Source organism: Mesitornis unicolor, unplaced genomic scaffold (genome assembly GCF_000695765.1).
Source record: "Mesitornis unicolor isolate BGI_N332 unplaced genomic scaffold, ASM69576v1 scaffold17152, whole genome shotgun sequence".
NCBI lineage: Eukaryota > Metazoa > Chordata > Aves > Mesitornithiformes > Mesitornithidae > Mesitornis > Mesitornis unicolor.
The window spans coordinates 40,818-59,456 of NW_010168666.1; the positions used below are offsets into that span (position 1 = coordinate 40,818).

At 36.1% G+C, this 18,639-nt stretch overlaps 1 protein-coding gene across 1 annotated transcript in view; it reads right to left on the bottom strand.

Annotated features, from left to right (window-relative positions):
- Positions 1 to 8,314, bottom strand: part of CPNE9 (copine family member IX) — a gene marked incomplete at its 5' end in the record, with an annotated part of 46,590 nt that extends 38,276 nt beyond the window's left edge. Inside the window, 4 exons of the mRNA XM_010179107.1 lie at positions 2,066 to 2,142; positions 2,448 to 2,450; positions 5,159 to 5,198; positions 8,211 to 8,314. Coding sequence (XP_010177409.1) covers positions 2,066 to 2,142; positions 2,448 to 2,450; positions 5,159 to 5,198; positions 8,211 to 8,314 — 224 coding nt within the window. The remainder of the gene's footprint in view (positions 1 to 2,065; positions 2,143 to 2,447; positions 2,451 to 5,158; positions 5,199 to 8,210) is intronic.
- Between the last annotated feature and the right edge of the window lie 10,325 nt (positions 8,315 to 18,639).

Consider the following 18,639-nt stretch of genomic DNA (forward strand, 5'->3'; position numbering starts at 1 on the left):
GGAATGCCTCACAGTGCTAGCCAACCCCTGACTTATATGATTCAAAAGGATTTGTTTCAGGCATGCTTAAGTCTCAGAAATTCAAGTACATTACGCCCCATTAAAATACTTTCTAAACTTAAAATATAATTAAAGAAAGTTTACCATAGTTTTTGTCTTGGAAATATTTATTTTACTTTATTTTAAAGTTTTTATGATTTCGTCAGGATCTTTAGATTAAATTAAAGGAAAATTATGTAAATTCACTTTTGGTTTACTGATTTAAAGCGTCTGTTCTGAACTGTTATTTCCTCTGGAAGGAGTTCCAGAGATAACTTGAAATTATTTTTTGCATGGAAGTGGGAAACTTCAGATGCTTTTTCAAGCTTATGCTTGTGTTGGAATTGTAAAAAATTAAGAATTTAATTGGATTAAAGCATTGAGAAGAGTTTTTAGCATGACAGCTCAACACATCAAAGTTATTGAAAGAGAAAATGATAGATATCTTATGTGGGTCTCCTTGAAGATGGCCACTGTTTTCACCAAGATGAAAAGTTTAGGGCTACCTCCACAGAACATCATGATACTATTTGATACAAACTAGAGAAAAGTTTTTATAATATTATTTTATCAATGACATTAAGTCCGTTACATAAACAAGAAAAAAGTCTCTCATAAATCTAGAGAAAAAGGCTACCATTATATATTTTGGTCACTGATAACAAAATACTGACTTCTTAGATTTTTCACAGGACTTCGATTAAAATAACATTTAAGTCTAAAGCTGGCAGGTACAGCATACAAGATACATACATAAAAAGATAAGTAGTATATAAACCAGATAAGCCACTAACGATAGTTATAAGAGAGTCATTTGAGTAAGATAAATGGTTTATTACACCAAATATACACGTAGAAGAAAATGTACAGCTAGGAACATACTTTTAAAGAATTTTACATGAGATTAATAATGCACCATTAATATAACTCAATTAGGGAGTTTCCTGTATTTCCAATTATACTAAAATAACATCTAAGTACATTCTGAAATTTGCAAATTGTTGTAGTTCATCCAGATCCTGGTTCTTGTTATATAAATTCAAAGTCAGAATATGTGCCATGTGGTGTTTTCACCTATGTCTGGCCCAGATAAGGTAAGTTTTGCTAAGCCTGAAAACTTCACCTGTCCTTATAAGGAAATCAGTGATGAAGAAAAGTAAATGAAGTAACCCTGGTACATTACTCATAATGAACCCAGTAAAATGGGACAAGAGGAATGCTTCATCAGACAGTGTAACAAATTCATTATCATTCACTGCAGTCCAAGTACTATTAAAAGAAAAAAAAAACAACAACAAAAATCTCACAAAAATTCTAAATCAAGATATTATCATCACACGAAATGCCCAGCTATACCTTTAAATGTTTGCTTTTAATATCAGATGTGAACTTGTAGCATACGTTTAGATAAAAATTTTAAAATATTTTCAATTACTCAAACATTATTTAGGAATAGAAAATGAAGATTGTTCCAATAATTTGTGTTTTAAATATCTGTACATCCCTATGACCAGTGGTTTGCAAACACCAAAATCCTCTCAGTGGGAGAAAAATCCATCAATCATAAGAAAGTTTTTGATAAATTTAGTAGGATAAATAGAAAATATTTGATACCTCAGACTGCCTCATTCTTTGGGAATTATATTACCGGGAACAATTGAAATACAAGTAGGAATGTTTGGATTTGAAACTGTAAGGACTTTCTTTCTTGATGCTTGAACAAAAGGAAATAAAGATTTATGGCGTGTTAATTTGTGAACTAGAAAGAAAAACACTTTTAAGATTAGTATACTCAAACTATTTCTAATGCAAGAGGTAATGAAGGTGACAAAAACTTTGGATAAGTCAATTCCTTTATTAATTGTCCAAATTGAAACTTAAATTATCAAAGTCTATAAAGAAACACTTCTACTGTACCTAACAATTTATTCTCTCTAGAAGCCGTCTGTCAGTTCTATGTTACCACACAACTCTCACCTCATGAAGCAGTTTGTATTCATCTAACATTCAAGAATGCCATACTTACACAATTGATTTTTCCAGTCTGCTCCCCTGTGATCCAACTATTTCTCCCAGTGTACAAAACATCTGTCCCAAAAAATCCTGAAAAGCAGTAACATAAAAACTCAAAATTCATATTTCACATTGAAACAAATTTGGTTCCCCACTTACCTGGGCTTTTCACTATTGTAGGACACATTCTGCTGACATCGCATCTTAATAATAATTACACAGTAAGGAATCATGAAACAGACTCCCTATTACGTATTTTACATAACACTTGGTTACATTTACAGAAGTAATTCTAATGCACTCAATTTACTGTTCTTATATTGCCTTTTTCATCAACAAAAATGAAACAGAGATGGGAAATTTTAAAAGCATTAGAAACATGACTGTTCCTTTACCTTCTTTAACTGGAACATTTTCATAAATTTATCTTTTATGAAGAGATTCTAAACTGATTCCATTAATTTCTTCAAGTTAATTATGTTGGCAGAAATTCAAACCAGTGCAGGATCTCTATGAGCATCCTGGATTGACAATTACATATAACATTGCTTTAACAGCAGACTTTTTCCTGTGTTTTAGAATTCAACTGTATCACTAAAAATCAGCTAATTTTCATACTGTGTCTCCCTGTAATGTAAGTAGCTTAAAAATATGAATGTATTTTTAAACAGTTGTAGGTATACTGAAAAAAAAAATGCTGCAGTCCAACTCCTTATCTTGCAAGTGAAAAGAGCATGCCAGCTGTTCTTCCTAGCATGACTGGCAGTAGTGACAACAGTAGCTTGTGAGATTTGTTCACAAGCAGTAACAAGAATCGAAACACTATAATTCCTGTACAGCAAACCACATCATTATACTGTGCACAGTAGCAAATATCTGTACAAGTAATTCTGAGTCTTCTCTCAGCCCATGCCAGTCATCTCTGAGCTGTCTTAGTTGTGAGTCCATACAGCAGATTGGATCTGAGAACTAATCCCACTGAAGAGGAAAATAACTCTGCAAAAAATGTTTTTTAACTATGTCCTTTAACTGATCTGACACTGCGACACTGTTTCCATAAATATTAAGTCTTTTAAAATAGCTAAAATTCATCTGAAAATATTCAGCCCCTCATTCATTTTTAAAAACATCAGGCATGACACGTTCTACAATAACACCATTTTCTAATCCAAAACCATGTACTCCACAATTTTGTGTGTGCGTGTGCAGTTCCTATAATTAATTCCTATTAGTTCCACAGTCTGTTATTAATTACAACTGTTCAGTACTCTGTTGTTTTTGTTGGGTTTTTTTTTCTTAAAGCAGGAAGTTACCATGAACATGAAAGTCTAATTTCAGGTAGCCAGTTTTATAAACATTACTACAGATAGCTACAATGGCAGCACTGTCTACTCTGGTTACTTCATACATCCGTTATAAAACTTGCTGCAGTTGCTTCTCATATTGCCAAAACTGAGCTGCTGAAATTGAAATTCTCCAGATTGACTCTTTTTTCATCCCCTAAACCGTTCAATTGCCCAGTACTTCCAAAGGAGTGGGTCAACAGCTATTTTTAGGAACAGGAAAGTTCTTATTCCACACGAAGTGACTACAAGATGTGAGCAGTCCAGCTGTGCAAATAGTACTGGCCTGGTACTTTCCAGAAACACCAAGCTCCCACTGCGTGGATATGAGCAAAGCTCTGCTCACTTCCTATGTACTCACTGCTCAAAATCTTAAGAGCTACAGGGAAGACATGCAGGACGCTGGCGGCGAAAGGAACAATCCAGACCAACCTTGAGCACTTGGGAAATTATGGAAATGAATTGCTGTGGTTAAGAAACCCATTTTTAGCTACCATCTTCAACAGTGTTCTCAGAGTCATCATCGTCTGTGTGCGTATGATACTACATGGCATAGTTTGGATGTCTGCAGCACAGATGCCAAGTCTACATCAACTTGTGCAGATTTTCACTTAAAGACAATGGAGGGAAATAGATATTTCTGTTGTGTTAAAGTCTAGATAAAGTTTCTCTCCACAACTGAAGATTCTAGGAAATTGGCACTGTTTAAAAACCTAATATGTATGCTTAGCCTGTATGAATTAGAATGTAACATGCACATATGTACTTCAAGATCTTCAGAAGTACATTAGTTTGTTTTCTCATTGTTTTGTCCTTTTCTTTTTTCCATGGGCTCAGCAAAATACTCAAACCTTTAATTCCAGTTTTAGTAATCTAGGCTATATACCTGCATATATCTTTGTTTGTAATTCCATAGTGACTAAACTTATCTTGTGTCTTATCTTTTTTTCTTAAAACCTAATTATGATGTTTTTGTACAAAAAAGTATGTTTCAGGGAAAAAAGAAAATAATTCAGAAGAACTAGTTACTACAGAAGTGCAAACAATCAAGGACAGAAACACAGGATGAGGTGTTATCCTTGTTGAAGATGGTATAGCAAAGACTTCTATTTTTTGCATAGCTTGTTTTTCTAGCTAGCATTGCAGTTATTCAGATCACCTTTCCATGATGACAGAGATGGAAAACAGCTTGCCAGGGGCTTTAAATCTTTACAGAGAGGATCTAACTGGAGATCAATGGCTAAAAGTCTTATCTTTTCACTGTGAAGCATACACACCCCATTCCTTCCATTATTTTCTTTTCCTTTGCTTCAGGTTCTTAAAGGTTCTCTTACCAAAGCCTTCCTGTCTTTATTTGAAAGAAGTTCACTCAGAAGCCTTTGAATTCTACTTTTGCATTGCTAAATTCTAAAGTTGCTATTTAATCCCTTTTACTTCAAGATGACATGAGCACTAAAGGTTTCTACTAACGTTAACTGGAACACAATTAAAACGTGTTTACAATTTTTAGGACCCAGAGAAGTATCAACAAAATGCAGCATTATCACATACCTGACTGAAAAGGTATTAATGTGTACTTAAATATGCCCTTTACAAGAGGAATGTCCCATTAAAATTATACTCATGAGCATTATATGCTATTAACCACCACACAATCACTCTATTTGCGTCTACGTATCTGGTATTGCACTCAAAATAAAAAACACATTTAGGAAAGTGTAAGCATTTCAGCACAGAAAAGTATAATAGTGAGAAAAACTTACATGTTTCGATAGGTTCGGACTCTTTGAGTCAACATCGTAGCTTAAAAATAAAATTAAAAAAGTAAAGTTATATCACAGTTGCCAGACTGAACCATGACAGACTATAGTATTATGGTTCACTAGTTACTTGAAATGGTTTTTAATGAAGTGCAGGCTACTAAGATAAATTATTCTTATATTCCTCTTAGAACAATGGAAGCTGCCAAAAGACAGAACAAAAAATTAAAATTAATCTTGGAAAACAAACTTGTGAATTACTTTCTTAGGTAATTTTTCAGTCACTTGACTAATTAAATAGAAATAACTGACAATAAACTAAATTGCTTTTAGCAAGATCTGACTTGTTCTTTTCAGCTTATCATAATCTTGTTCTTCCTCGAGCTAGAAAATGCCATTGTTTCCTTCCTCTTCTCACGCCAGAGTTCAAAAAAAAACTGTGAATTAAAGATAGATTTTAAAAAAATAATTATTAAATTGTACATTCAGATACAATACCAGTAACTAAATTGAAAAAGTATCCTCCCTGCCCATCTCAGCCTCCCCAGCACGTTTTCACTCCCACTTTGGGGCGCACTGTCCCTTCAGTTGTGCTACCACAGCTGCTTGTTGGGACGCGTTACCACAAGACAGGAGGATGGGAATACCAAAACATAGTTGGATGTGGTGCAGCAGTCAAAGTTTTAGAAACGTATTTGTAAACAAAGGAATGACTATAAAAATCACTAACATGAGTTTAAAACAAAAAAAGAAGTAATTGCATACTGTCTGGTGAAACTGAACAGAAAAACACAACTGGTAACTTGAACAGAAGGGGGCCTGAGACATGAGTGGCTGTACAGCTTAAGAGGGGGCTCACGCTCATTTACAAGAACACCAAAAGCCAGAGATATACTTGCCACTTTCTTTTTGTTGAAAAAAATATGAATCATGTGAGAAGTTTCTTTCTTCATAAAATAACACCTTGGCCAACAGTAGTACACAATTTTGCTGAGGAATGTAAAAAAATAAACTTTCTAAAGATTCTTCTTTCCTGATCTAAATCAGAGTTTTAACGCATGAGTAGTTGTACGAGATGCACATTTTAAACTCCAAGTTCTACAATATTTCATTTCTCATCTATCACCATTATAGGACTCTAAAGTAAATTCACAGACTGTGGCTATATGGTTACTTGCAGGCAAACATTTAAAGCAGTTATTCAGCTTTGAGTTCAGAATAGAGTTGTGTTCAGGTAATCCAGAACAGCAGCAGAAAGCTGTCAGGTCTTTCTGATAAGTACAGGGTATGTTTGATATTTACAGCTTGTCATAAATAAATAAACAGGGGTTCATTTCTCTAAGTATATGAAGAATCAAACAGGAGACTGTATTTTCCCTTCCAGGCCCAAGTCCTTTTCAGATAGCACTTACCCAGAAGTTCTTTACAGACTTTCTTTCCTTTGCCTAGACTGAGCCTAGCTCTCTCTTTCTTGGTTTATTTCTTTTGCTCTTCTCTTCTATTGCACTGTCTCCTTCCCATAACATGCATGCATCCTATGAGGAGCAAGAGGCAACCAAATCAAGATTCCTACACAGCCCCAACTATGTCTATTTCAGCAATGTCTTACCTACACTTGGAGGAGAATTCTTCATTACACAAAGTGATTAACTCTAACTTGAAGTTATTTTAAATAGCAGGTGCCAGTTATACTCAATAGATTTAATGACATTAAACCCAATTTTTAAAATAGAAAACAAAATCTGCACCAGGCTTCCATGATGGAGATGAAAGACTTTCTACCTAGTCATCTAGAAACACCCTGTAATCTACCCTGCATGGAGTATTTCCTTTCACTCCTTGACACAGTGGAAGTCTAGCTGAAACAGTGAGCTGCTGTCCGTGTGTTGAACACAATGGAACTTTTTTCCTCACCCATCCCTCCAGCACTTCTTGTTAACTCAGGAAGCATTCTGACATGCCATAAAAGACATTTACAGCTAAAGAAAAATTAGACATGGGTGGGATTTTTTATTTTCACAATATAGGGAATGGTGCCATTCAAGAGTATTTCAGTGCACCCTACCAGCAACTTAAAACAAATAAACTAAAAGAAATACACATGAATGCAGAAATCTTAGGAACACAAAATAAGAATTGACAAAACTCATGCTAAAGTATACCTTGCAAAGGAAACAAAAAGAAATAGGAAAAAGGACACGTAAAGAAAATTTATGGTCACTATACACATACTGCAAAACTAACTGAATGACTTTCCCTTAATAACCTGTAAGAGTTATTCAAGTGCTCACTCACAGGGCAAGGTCAGGAAGAATTGCTTATAAAAAAGAGGGTAAGTATTTGAAAAAGGAAGACAGGCTTGATTATCACAAATACTGGAATAATAAGAAGAGGGTGAAATGTAACAGATGACATGCCAAGGTGACCTGGTGACTGGACTCTCAATTGTATTTTTCAAAGCACTAAGTTAAAATCATGTTAATTCCACTAGTGGAATGAAATGAGTACATATAGAATAATCTCAAAAGCCACCTACTTCTAGAACAACTGCTTTCACTTTAAAATCTTAAATATATGCCATATATATATATAATGATATATTTATATATTAAAAATAAATGCCATTATGCATGTAAATACAGTTCATTTTTAAATCTTAAAATGTAGTATATTTAGATGCATAATGGCATTTATTTTAGTAAAGAAAATTTTGGCTCTGTACTACTTGTACCATATTTTATTTCCGGACAGCATGTCCATACCTGTTTTATTGGCTATGCTGCATTTTAACATTTTGACTTCCCTAGCTTTCTAACTCTTTTCTAAAAGTAATTACTGTGAATATGATTGTACGTCGACTAGTTAACATCCACTGATTTCTTAAAACTCGGTCATTATTATGTTACACATTTATTTCTGAGGAAGCCATGCTAAACCAATCATGTTTATTAATGTATTGCACATCAATAGATACTATTTCTTTTCAAGTTAATTTTATGCTGGACAAAACTTAGTATGTTCACAGAGGCTGCAATACTGAAGATGGTTAACTTACAAATCAAATCGCAGATTCTCTCTTTCTTCAAAGAAGTAGTCCATTATAAATTTTCTTACAAAATCCGGATTTAAAGTATTATCAATTACTTCTGTTCTTCCAAACTGTAGAAGAAAAGTATAAATTTAAGCCACATGCTATAATGAAGAATAATTAAGTAGACTGCCAATACCAGCAATATGTGAAATATGAAAAAGCCTGTAGAAAATTAACTTCAACAGATGCCATGCAAGAAAATGACTGTGTTCACATGAATAGATCCGTTATCTGTGGATGAAGATGGACTTGCAGAAGACCTTGTATTTCAATATGAAGAGTAGTGCAAACCATGTAATGTGTGACCTAAATTTTATAAATATCAGCTCCCAAAGCCAAGCAGAATCCACAAAAATTTGTGGAAGAAATTCAGTAACATAAAAATGCAGTTTCCTGAAAAAAAAACAACAAGAAAAGGCTTGCATACATCGCTTATTTTAGATAGCTTTAACTATTAGGAAACATAGTCCTTTCATTAGAAGTGTATCATTTTTGCATTATCCCGCTCCTATTTCACCTCAGTTCAGCTTTCGCTTCATCTCTGCTCTCTCTGAGCTTTTTGAAAAAGGCCTTTTCTTTCTTGGTGTTTACAGGAAGAGCCTCACCTCATCAAGCTGAAAACACTTCAATTTAAAAAAAATAAATAGCTTTAGATTGACCAGTTAATATAAATCACAGAGAAAAATGATGGATCATAAAATACCAGTGTGATAGTTTTGTTCTTGTTTTAGCTGTTCTTATAAGATACGCAAAAAACAAAACATAAAAGAATTAGGAGTTATTAAAATGACCATTTCCTTTTGTCCTATATATTGAACACACCAAGACATATTTGAATACAGCCTACTGAAAAGCTTTTTGACAGTCTGCTGAAAGATCATCATTAAGGAGTCCTCAAAACTGCAATTTGGGCCTAGAGGCTTTTGACTAACTCAAAGACTGCCAACCTCTTCATTGACAGGCCTTAACTAAATCAATAAACATCGATAAAGAAAGAATAAATCTTCTTTTAAATGAAGAGGTTTGAGTTGTATTTCCTATAGATGTTTTCACATCATGAATGTGAGTCTAATCACTATAACCTGCACAGAGCGTCCCCATGCTGGCCCCTGTGTACTTAACATACCTGTGGCATGAAAGGACAGAGCATACTTCACTGTCTCTTCCTCTCAAAACTAAGCCATTTCTTTTTATTGCTCGATTCTTATTAAGTTAAAATGGTAAAGAACTCCAGCCTCATTATTTGTGTGTTTTAAAGAAACTCCACTGCTGTCAGCAACTCCTTTTTTTCTTCTTTGAATGACTGTGCGTGCGTGCATGCATCCAAACTGCAGGGGACTGCACCCAAGCACCACTCATTCACACAGGTCACCTGGAGAAGGGGGCCTGTATCTAAGAGGACGACTGCTTTTCAAAAAGCAACTACCCACCCAAAGGTCTTGGGTACAATAAAATGTTCAACACAAGTTAACACATCTTCAAGACACAGCTCTATAAAGCCTCAGAAAAAAGGACAATCCTCAGAAGTGACACAGCGGTGATTTGTGTCTTTTTGGAGTGTGCTTGAATCCTGTTGAGTACCTTTCTCTATGCTGTGAGATGTTCAATTGGGACAGTCTTAGTCAGAGATCTCCATATTCCAGCACTTCCTATAAAAGACAGAGAAGCAAAACTATCTTCCCAATGAGCTATACCATCTCCAAATCAAAAGGCAAAGAATGTTTAACATTTAGTGTCAATTAGCATACTCCTTTACCAAGATTTTACAAAATTTCTTAAAACATAGGCAGAATGATTCCCTGGTCTCATTTATATCCCCATGATATCCCCTGCAAGGCTTCTGAATATGCCTTAAGGCACAAACTGTTTAGAAATCAAGTTTACTCATTAGCACTGTATTTCTTCAGCTCTCCAGAGCCAAAGCAATAGCTATGAAGGGGGTAAGCACTATACAGACATGGGCAGGAGACATCTCCAGAAGCTCTCCAGAGTGATGGAGACACTGGATATCAAAATAAAATCTCCAAGTTGCTTAAGAGAGGACTAGCACATGATGCACATGATCCTGAAAACAGATCAGAACATGAATAAAATAGTTTGATCCTTACTGTTTGTTTTGGATGAAAAAAGTCAGTCTTTTGAGAAATCATTCAAGGTATTCTCTGAAACACTGGGACAAAGTTGACAGGCAGAGTGCTGTAAAAAACCACTCTCTTGAACCAACACTGGTGACTGCTATGGGCAAGTATTAATCAATGAGAAATGACAGCAGTGGTAGAAAGTTGGCATTTCTATGGGATTAAGTACGGCTGGAATACTTGCCTGGGCTAAAGGGCCTTTCTTTTCCCTCTGAATAGCAGCATTCAAATTTTATGTACATTCAAAGCCTCCAATCAGTTTCCACATCAAATAAATCTCAAAGTTTATAAATAAAATCTTCCTGTCAGCTGCATGCTTTATAACATTCAACAATATTGGAGCCAGGAAAAACTGAAAGCTGGACTGGCTGATAAAATGAAATATGTAGCAATATTTAAGCATTTAGAACTATTTGAAGGTATGCACTGAAAATGAGAAGCCGCTCTCTGACATAAGCCAGTAAAGAGCAGTTCATCAGACCAGGGATGAGAAATGAAAATAAGGAGGTCATAAGGACCATCTGTTTTGTAGTTCTGAACAGGAATGTATCTCATCTGTGTATTTTTTCCCCCTCGGGTGCCCTATTTCTTCCATTTGCACTCTTGCAGCAAACTGGAATCGGATGCATAAAGAGGAGATTTACCCTTAGTACTGAAATCTGATAAACACTGACCTACTCTAGGACTCTGCACCTTCAAAAAGAAGATCCAAGGATGACTAGATTGTAACTGGCAAAGCTGCCAGAGGCAGAGCAAGACAGACAAGAACATGTATTAAGTTCTGGTTGTCTCTCATGCTGTGTCCAACACAATCAGACACACAAAGATATGCATGAAAATATTTCCCAGCCCATGCAGGTTCAAGTAACGAATTGTCTTGAGAGACTCCTCAATCACCAGGCAGGAGAAGAAAGGTTACTAAAGGTATTTAAATCCTCAGATTAGGACAATCTTGAAGGAGAGTAAGAGGACTGTCAATCATATGGGACCTACACTTCTGCATACAGGGAAGGCACGGAGAAACAAAAAACACAGGGAGCTGCAGCCTAGGAAAGTTTACTTTCTGCTGCCAAAGTCATCATCTAAATTGAAAGGCATAATCCCAAAATAACTAAGTGAGCTCAGAAGATAATTTGTCAAGAGAGCCCATTTAGGGGCACTAATACCTCTCTTGACAAACCTCTGGCTTGATACCTTCATAAACACATCATTTTCTGACAGTATGATCCTTCTTAAAATAGTAAAGGCAGATTCCACAACAGGAGGATACACTTGACTTTGGAAAAGCCATTCAGAGCAAAAGAAAATTAATGGCTACGGAAAACAGACAAGAACCACAAAATACTTGAGGTTGGAAGGGACCTCGGGAGATTGTCTCGTTTCACCTTCCTGCTCCAAGCAGGATCAGCTGGAGCTGGCTGTCCAGTCCGGTCTTGAGTCTGGCCGAGGACAGAGACTCCACAACGTCTCTGGGCAACCTGTTCCCGTATAAGGTACTGCAGAGTAAAAAGGGTGGTTTTTTCTTAGGTTTAAATAGAATTTTCTGTATTTTGATTTGTACCCATTCACTCTTGCCCTGTCACTGGATACAGCTAAGAACAGTCTCTCTGACTTCTTTACTGCCTCACATCAGGTATTTATAACCATGGATAAAATGTAAGCCTTCTCTTCTCCAGGCTGAACAATTCCAGTGCTCTCAGCCTCTCCTCATGTGAGAGGTGCTCCGGTCCCTTTAACATCTCAGTAGCCTTTTGCAGGACCCACTCTAGTATGCCCCTATCTTTGTCATACAGGGGAACTCAGCACTGGACACAGCACTCCAGCTATGGTCTCACTGGTGCTGAGGGAAGGACCATCACTCTTGACCCGCTGCAATGCCGTCCCTAATGCAGCCCAGGATGCTGGGCTTGCACACTCAAAAAACCTCTCCTTTCTCTCAGATGGAAGGTACTAAGGGGCTGGGGGGTGTGACAACTTCTGCAAGTGTGTGAAAAAGCAAGATACGGGCACAGAGCTAGATGAAGGAAAGCACTGTTTCAAAAATAGTTATAAAATGACAGCTAAATGTCAGTTAAAACAGTAAAATATCACAAATTTATAAGTACTTTTCACCCCTTAAAATCTGCATTTTTTTCAGTAACCAAGATTTCACTTTACACTGTAAGCATATTACACTTGGGAAATCTTTCGGACTTGATTTAAAACATGACAGAAGTGTATCAGTAAAAGGAGACAAATACGCAATATGCTGAAGATTAATTCACATCAAGACCAGAGAAAGCCTAGCAGCGTGCCCATTACACTGCTACCTTTATCTCTTATCAGTTACACTGAAATTGTTACAAAACTCAATTGAGATTTTTGCCACTGAATTCAGTGGTGCTGCTAACTTTTCTTTAAATTATTTTAAATTACTTTTTTTAAATTGAGGCTTCAGTTTTTGACTGGTCTGTTTACTTTTTCCACACAGGCTACACAAATTATTCCTTCACATTTAACTAATATAACTAATTAATTAACTGACAAGTTCCTGGTAAAATTTATCTTCTAGATGACATCAAAATGTTGGGCCCTAACAATCACTAGCCTACACTTTTCAGCTAAATAAAGCATCATCTTTTAAAATGTCTTTTCCCAATTACCTACAGACTTTTTTAAAGCAGAACAGGTGACTTCTACAATCCAGTCACTTACTACTAATAACATAGCTTCTAATTAATTAGAACTCCACATGGCCTGGTTTACCTGCTAACAGTTGTGTAAACCCAAAATTTTAACAAGGCTAACAAGCAAATACCTTTAAAAATGTCATTCAAGAGAGTAACAGAATCAACGGAACTATTTAAAGGAAAAGAAGTGTTCAAGAAAGAAATCAAGAACAGAGTCCCTTTTCTGGATTTCCTGAGATGGAGAGTCTTTGTCACCTCATAATGCAAGCTCTCCTGGTAGAAGAGGATTTTTTAAATTTATTCCGTCATTTGAATTTTTATAGCATCTCAATCAAGTGATCCAGCCCAAGGGCCTATGAGGTTAATGGAAAAGTACAACCTTCTTTTTAACATCAAAGTTATAGAAGAGTAGGAAGTTGGGTAAGTCCAATATCAAAGATACAAAGCAACTATTGCAACTATGAGGGTCTAACCCAACCCTCTGCTGACCACCTTCTATATGAATTTTATGGATTAATTTTTGCTTCAACTTCATGGCCATGAGCGAACTCAAGAGTAATATTTAGTAAGCCCTCCTTTCTTTCTTTCAAAAATTTCCTGTTTTTTATCACCATTGCCATGAAGTTTTTCCAATAATTGATCACCCTCATTCTGAAAAATAAGTTCTTATTCCTTGTCTGATTTTTATTTCACTTCCTTGACCCTCTATTGGATCTTTCTATAGCTTTGTTAGACAGAAATGTTTTCCATTATGAAAACTATACTCTTAGTGTTCATATTTATAGCTGATTACAATTATCCATAATTCATTGTTTAAGGAAAATAATTTGATCTTAAGTTTTTCAGTGTAGCATATGTTATTTAATCTTTTAATAATTAATTACTTTTATCTCTAGTCTTTTGTCTTTTAAACATCTTTCTTGAAATGTGAACAGTCAGAACCTATTATTCTGTTTCAGTTCTAGAAAACTAAAGAACTTAAAAATGGTTTACACTATCACTAGGTTCTTGGCTCTGACCTAAATGGCTTTTGAAAATTCTTTAGGAAGCTTCAGGTAACACCCTCCATTGGAAGGTCACTGCACCAAATGGTAAATGAACACACAAAACATTATCCTCTTCGCAGAGTTTGTGATCCAGCTTCACTAGACGTGAACAGAACAAACAACAAACTTGAATTGCAGAGAAAGAAACGCAATACCAAAGAAATGAGCCTGTTACAGTGATTAATAGTCTCAAATAATTAGAATTAGAGAAACTACAAGGCAACAAACAAAAAAATCACAACTGCTAACCCCACTCCAGAAAAAGTTTTTAATATATAAAGTCATATTAATAATTAATTAGAAAAAACACAGCCTTCTTCTTACATGCATGCAGACACTCATATGAAAGCTGTATACTGCATGTACACATGATGGCGATTTCTAAATAAACTTCTTTTAACTGATGGACGTACAATCAGAAGTATATAAAAAACAGAAAGGATTCCTCATTTTTCTGTGCTTTGGTTTTTTTCCATTAAGTGTTTCCTTTGAAAGGAAACATGACTTCCTTGAAAAGATGATGTTCTTTTATTTCACCTGCCTTAACTCCTTTGAAAAATTGATTCCTTTGAGAATCTGCCAGAGAAAGCTTTCCAGTGAACTGAATATCATGCAACAGCAACATTTATTGCTTCCTCACAACTGGGACAGTAGAGGCTTCTTTCATACTCTTCATCCTTTGCTTCCTTGTACTGAAACTTTTTTCTGCTAATCTGCTACAAACATTCCAATTTATGCCATGTCCCTCTGCTAAAGGGGGATACAAGATACAAGCTACTGCTTCAAAGAAACTTCACCAGTACTCAAATCAAAGTCTAAATCCCAATAAATGCTGACTATAAAACGTCTAGCCTTTATCATTTTCATTAAGACAGCCTTCAAAATCTACAAAGGAGACTTAAAAGCACATCTTACTACAGTTCAAACAGTAATCAAACGGGTAGATGCTGCAGTGAAATGCGGAACTACTAGACAAATGAGTAAGTGTCCACTTTAAAGAAAATCACACAGTCTATCATAGAATCATTTAGGTGGGAAAAGACCTTTAAGATCATCGAGTCCAACCATAAACATAGGACCACCAACTCCACCACTAAACCAGCTCCTTAACTGCCACATCTACACGCCTTTTAAATATCCCCACAGATGGTGACTCAATCACTTCCCTGAACAGCCTGTTTCAGTGCTCAGTAACACTTTCAGTGAAAAATTTTTTCCTAATATCCAAGCTAAATCTCCCCTGATGCAACCTGAGGCCAATTCCTTTCGTCCAAACACTTGTTACATGGAAGAAGACACCAACACCCACCTCACTATAACCTTCTTTCACGTAGCTGTAGAGAGTGATACGGTCTCCCCTCAGTCTCCTCTTCTCCACATTAAACAATCTCAGTTTCCTCAGCCGCTCCTCATAGGACTTGTGCTCCAGACCCTTCACCAGCTTGCTTGCCTTCCTTTGTACACACTCCAGCACCTCAATGCCTTCCTTGTAGTGAGGGGCCCAAAACTGAACACAGGATTCGAGGCGAGGCCTCATCAGTGCCAAGTGTACAGGGGCACAATCACTTCCCTACTCCTGCTGGCCACACTATGTTTGATACAAGCCAGGATGCCACTGGCCTTCTTGGCCTCCTGGGCACAGTGCTGGCTTACATTCAGTTGGCTGTCAACCAGCACCCTCAGGTCCTTTTCTGCCTGGCAGCCTTCCGGCCACTCCTCCCCAAGCCTGTAGTGCTGCATGGGGTTGTTGTGACCCAAGTGCAGGACCCAGCACTTGGCCTTGTTGAACCTCATTCAACTGGCCTCGGCCCATTGATTCAGCCTGTCTAGGTCCCTCTGCAGAGTGTTCCTACCCTCAGGCAGATCAACACTCCCACCCAACTTGGTGGTGTCTGCAAACTTACCGAGGTGCACTCAATCCCCTCATCCAGATCATTGATAAAGATATTAAACAAAACTTGCCCCAGTACTGAGCTCTGGGAACACCATTCTCTAATATCATAGAAGAGGAGAATATTCACCTCTTGGAGATCATTTATGTCATAAGTTAATTATTGTTAATTATAATTTACTAATTAAAGTTCTAATTACAATTATTTATTGATTTATTAGTAGATCAGAATGAAAATATAAGAATAAGTAATCAATTTGCTGGATGAAAACTCTCTGCAAGGTGTCAACAAGTTCCTATGGACTTGGATGTATATGGATGGACCCATGCAGTAGCATATATGACTAAATAATCTGGAGCAGGGACTGAAAAAATAAAGCTGCAAAACAAACACATTTTTACATAATTAAGAACGATAATTATATAAAAGGCAACTTTGAAGACTTGGGAGAATAACATTACTCATACCCAGTGACTGGACAATAAAATGGTAGATGAAATTTCATATGGATGAATCAAACACTGTATGCACATCAGGAGAAAAAAGTAACAGCTAACTTAATACAGAAGCTAGGATGGCTGAATAAGCAATGTGAGCACATAAAGGGAGAAGTCTTTCTGTTTATAAATTGTACAGTACAGGGACTAGGTACAGGTCATGACACTAATTTTTAAAATTTCTTTACAAACTGCTCACCTTTGCTACCTTGGGATTCCACTGCAACCTTGCCTATCTGCTTTCTTTCTCAATTTGGTGACTCAATCAAAAAAGACACTTTTTCTTGTCTCCAGCATATTTATTCCAGATTAAAAAAATAAATGTGAATAGAATTAATGATCAGGAAGACCTGAAGAATGGGAAGGCATTAACAATTTCAGAAGACAAAATGGAAATTTACTGAGCATATAAAATAATATTTGGCAGCTCATAAAGCTGTAAATCAGCATGATGAGGGCCAGTGAGAGAACAGATTTCTAGACAGGTATACAAATTTAATTTGCATTCAATGCGTTTTTACAGTAAATAGACCAGAGGCCCAGACCTCGCTCCACAGGCAGTTTCTTAACACTTACCAGTGGTGGATATTGCCAGTAAAACTGCAGCTGGTTGAGTATTTTACAATGTCTATTATTTATTTAATGTTCACCTTCAAAGTGCTTCCTCTTGTTTTCAGAATTAACACCCTCTTCAAAATGAAGGAACTCAGATTCTTTCAATACATTATTTAAGGCTTCTGTAGATAACAGTAAGTCACACTTAGACGTATTTCAAATGGTCCCTCACAAAGTAAAGGGAAGTTAATATTTTAAAATCAAAGCTCAGATTCTGATGATGTATTTGTTGTCAACTATATTAACTGAAATACCTGATGTTCACTCTGTCAGTGAAATCAGGGAAACTCTTTTGAAAAACAACACACTATTAAATTGAGAATGCAACATTTTCATTCTTTGCTGGGGATTTGGTGTGCAAGAATAACATTGGGTAAAAACACTGGAATCAGTACAAACAGAGTCAGTGCCCAGAAAACATCTACCCTTCATTAAATGAAGGGTTTGACTTAACTATTGTATCAAATCCCTCTGAGTAGCTTAGCTGAAGGGGAAAAAAGTACACTGCTAGAACACAGTGCTAGGGAAATTATGGAGATTATGAAATTATTTACTGTATTTATGATCCCCAAGGATTTTCTACAGTGTTCAAAGGAAAGTAATTAGGCAAAAGAAGGAAGAGAACTAGGCATAAAAAGATGTGAAACAGAAACAAGGCAACGTTATGTTGCTACCACTGAACACCATTCTTTAATGTCTACACGTATCATCAGAAGCTTAATTATTCGTCTCAGTTTTGCCTTCTTCAAACAGTTCCAGGTGACTTCCACCTCCACAAGCTAGTAAAATATTAAATAAGTGTTTAAATACAACAAAATGGACACATACACAGAATTCTCTTGAAAACCACAGTATTAGTGCATTCACCACTGCAAGGAGAAAAAGCACAAAAATAAACATATGAGATTACCGATCTAATGTATCTAATGTATCTAATGTATACATCATCTGTTCTACCTACTACCTTGCTTTTCACCAATGGTATACATATAATAATACACCACAACATATAAAACACAATCCTGACTCAGCCCCTCTATCATGCCAACCTCTGAATTTTGACTGTCACAACAGCTACTAGGAATGGGATTCTACTCCCTGAACTTTACATCTGACATAGTCAAAAGTGTAGGTTTTTGATCAGCACTTGGAGGCATTCTAAAGAATGACTCATCTGATCTAATGCAGACATCTAAATTAGGTCTGATGAACTGCCCTCAGGATGTTATCTTTTTTCATTAACTATAAACAGTTTCAACAGTCAACTGAGTTGTAAATACCTAGACCTTCTCCTGATAGACAAGACAGAGATAATTATGTCTTAAAATTTAATTAAAAAAAAAAAACACATTAAATTTTCTAGCAATCACCATGTCAAAAGTCTGGTTTAACCCCCGTAGTTCCTAAACTGCCATATGACACCATAACCACACGGCAAAGTGGATGACCTAGCCAAGATACTCTTTATTCAGTGCGAAGATGCAATACATGCATTATATATAATAACTATATATAATAATATAGTAATATATAATA